This window comes from Galeopterus variegatus, unplaced genomic scaffold (assembly GCF_000696425.1).
Source record: "Galeopterus variegatus unplaced genomic scaffold, G_variegatus-3.0.2 Scaffold429, whole genome shotgun sequence".
NCBI classification, from domain to species: Eukaryota; Metazoa; Chordata; class Mammalia; order Dermoptera; family Cynocephalidae; genus Galeopterus; species Galeopterus variegatus.
Window position 1 is genome coordinate 124,247 of NW_007726540.1, and position 2,060 is coordinate 126,306.

The following is a 2,060-nucleotide window of genomic DNA, read 5'->3' on the forward strand; positions in this document are numbered from 1 at the left end:
TGGCAGGGGGTAGAACAGGACATGACCCAAGGATCTGGTTGTTCTGTCTAAGGCACAGAGAATCTGCAATGAAAGCTGAACCCTTTCAGGCCTGTCAGACTTCATCACGTGTGGAAAGCAATGAGTCGTCTGAATTGAGAAATGAAACTCTTGGGCACTTTGAAATGCATTATTTCCCCCTAATTTGTCATTTTGTGTATCAACAAACACTGGGTTTGGAGATCTCCCTTTATGAGGTGACCTACAGTAGCAAAGGAGAGGGGGTACCAGAAGGCCTTGGTGCTGAATTTTTCCCAGGGCAGCAGCAGTTATATCTTAGTGCTATCATTTTGTTGATATGATTTGTCTGACAAGACTATTTGGATTGTCAATGGAATCAGTTCAATACAAAAAGACTTGATTTATTCTTTTTTATAAGGAACTTTTACTAATTCCAGTTTGGAAGAAAAGTCTGTTTTTTTTTTTTTTTTGCCGTTTCAACTTTAAGAACAATTCCATGTTTACATAAATCTATCCACTTGCCACATATGGTTCTAATATTTCTTTATTAGTCCCATCTACTCCTTCAGATTTGTGCAGACAAGATAGCTGGCCATAGCTCTCTTACTTTTTTCATCTTGTTTTAATAAACTGGTCCAGGCCTTCTACCCAAAGAACAATATCTAAAATCTCTTTGTGCAAAGCATTTCCAAAATGGAATGACCAAAGCGTGCTGGAGCTACTCCGGAAAACTTTATATTTTTGTGATCCTATGACAAAAATGCCTTACATTTAGGGAGTTCACGTTATTATTATCATTTTTTTTTTTCACTAGGGGAGACACAAAAGCATCACCCTTGGCACTTTTTGTTGGCTTACCCTACTCTATGGGACACAAATGCGAAGTTTGTTGGGATGATTTACTTGGTTCTGATCCCTCTTCATCCCCTACAGCATTTGAATTCTCATCCAGCCTTTTGGGGATTCTTTTTTCCCTTACAGTGAGGAGGCGCACATTGATGGGCATGCTGAGGAAAGAGAAGATCATGAGTATTACAATGAAATCCCAGGGAAGCAGCCACCTGCAGGGGGTGTTTCAGATGTGCGGATCAAGGTTCAAGCCACAGATCAAATGGCTTACTGCCCCATACGGTGTGAGAAGTTGTGCTATTTGGTAAGCAATGTTTTATTATTACTGGAAATAGCAATGCAATTCTGCCCTTATCACTAGAGCACTTATTTTGAGGGCTTCTAAATGCTAGTTTAGAGAAAGTCCCATCTTCCTCAAATATGGGGCCAGAGAGTGAATCACTTTTGGAGCCTGTACTAGGTCATTTTTACTCCAGTCCCCTACCCGCAGCCTCAGCACATGACCTCATATCTCATTTCACTGGGAAGACTAGGGCAATCCAACATGTTATCCTCAACTTCACCCTTCCCCATCTCCAAGTCTTCCTGTATTCTCCATGCTTCTCTTCCTTAGCAACTGTCTCCAGAGCTAATCTTTTCCTGTGCTCCTGATCCAGTCCCTTCCTGCCAACTCTGTGCCCTTGCTCTGTCCATTAATCTCTGTCTGTCTCAATTTTTATTCTCTGTCTGTTCATTCTTTCCCTTCTACCTGCAAATAAACTTGGATTCCCCCAACCCAACTAACAATGTCCTGCCTGTTTCTCATCTTCCTTTTCTCCACAAACTTCTAGAGTATCGTCTCTACCCTTTGCTTTTGCATCTGTGCTATATTTCTAAGATCTGAACTCTGCTTGATAGAAATTACTTTTACAATGGTAATGTGTGCTTTAATTGCTAAATCTATTTCCTTTGTTGATATTCTGCATCTGTCTACAGCATTTAACACCTGTTGGCCGCCTCTTCTTTTTTAAGATCTCTTCTGTTAGCTTCCAAAACATTTCCATCTTGTCATTCTCTTCCTGTATTTCTAGGTGCTGCCTTTCTTTCTTTTTTCTAATTTTCTCATGTTTTACTGAGTGTTTTCAAACCTACAGAAAAGTTGAAAAAATTATACAGTGAATGCTCATGTACTTGCCATCTAGATTCTACAATTTAAATTTTTTTTTTTTTTT

At 39.7% G+C, this 2,060-nt stretch overlaps 1 protein-coding gene across 1 annotated transcript in view; it reads left to right on the plus strand.

The window, feature by feature from the left end:
- Positions 1-2,060, plus strand: part of SHC4 (SHC (Src homology 2 domain containing) family, member 4) — a 146,720-nt gene that overhangs the window by 114,156 nt on the left and 30,504 nt on the right. Inside the window, exon 9 of the mRNA XM_008568656.1 lies at positions 982-1,153. Within this exon, the coding sequence (XP_008566878.1) occupies positions 982-1,153 (172 nt within the window). The remainder of the gene's footprint in view (positions 1-981; positions 1,154-2,060) is intronic.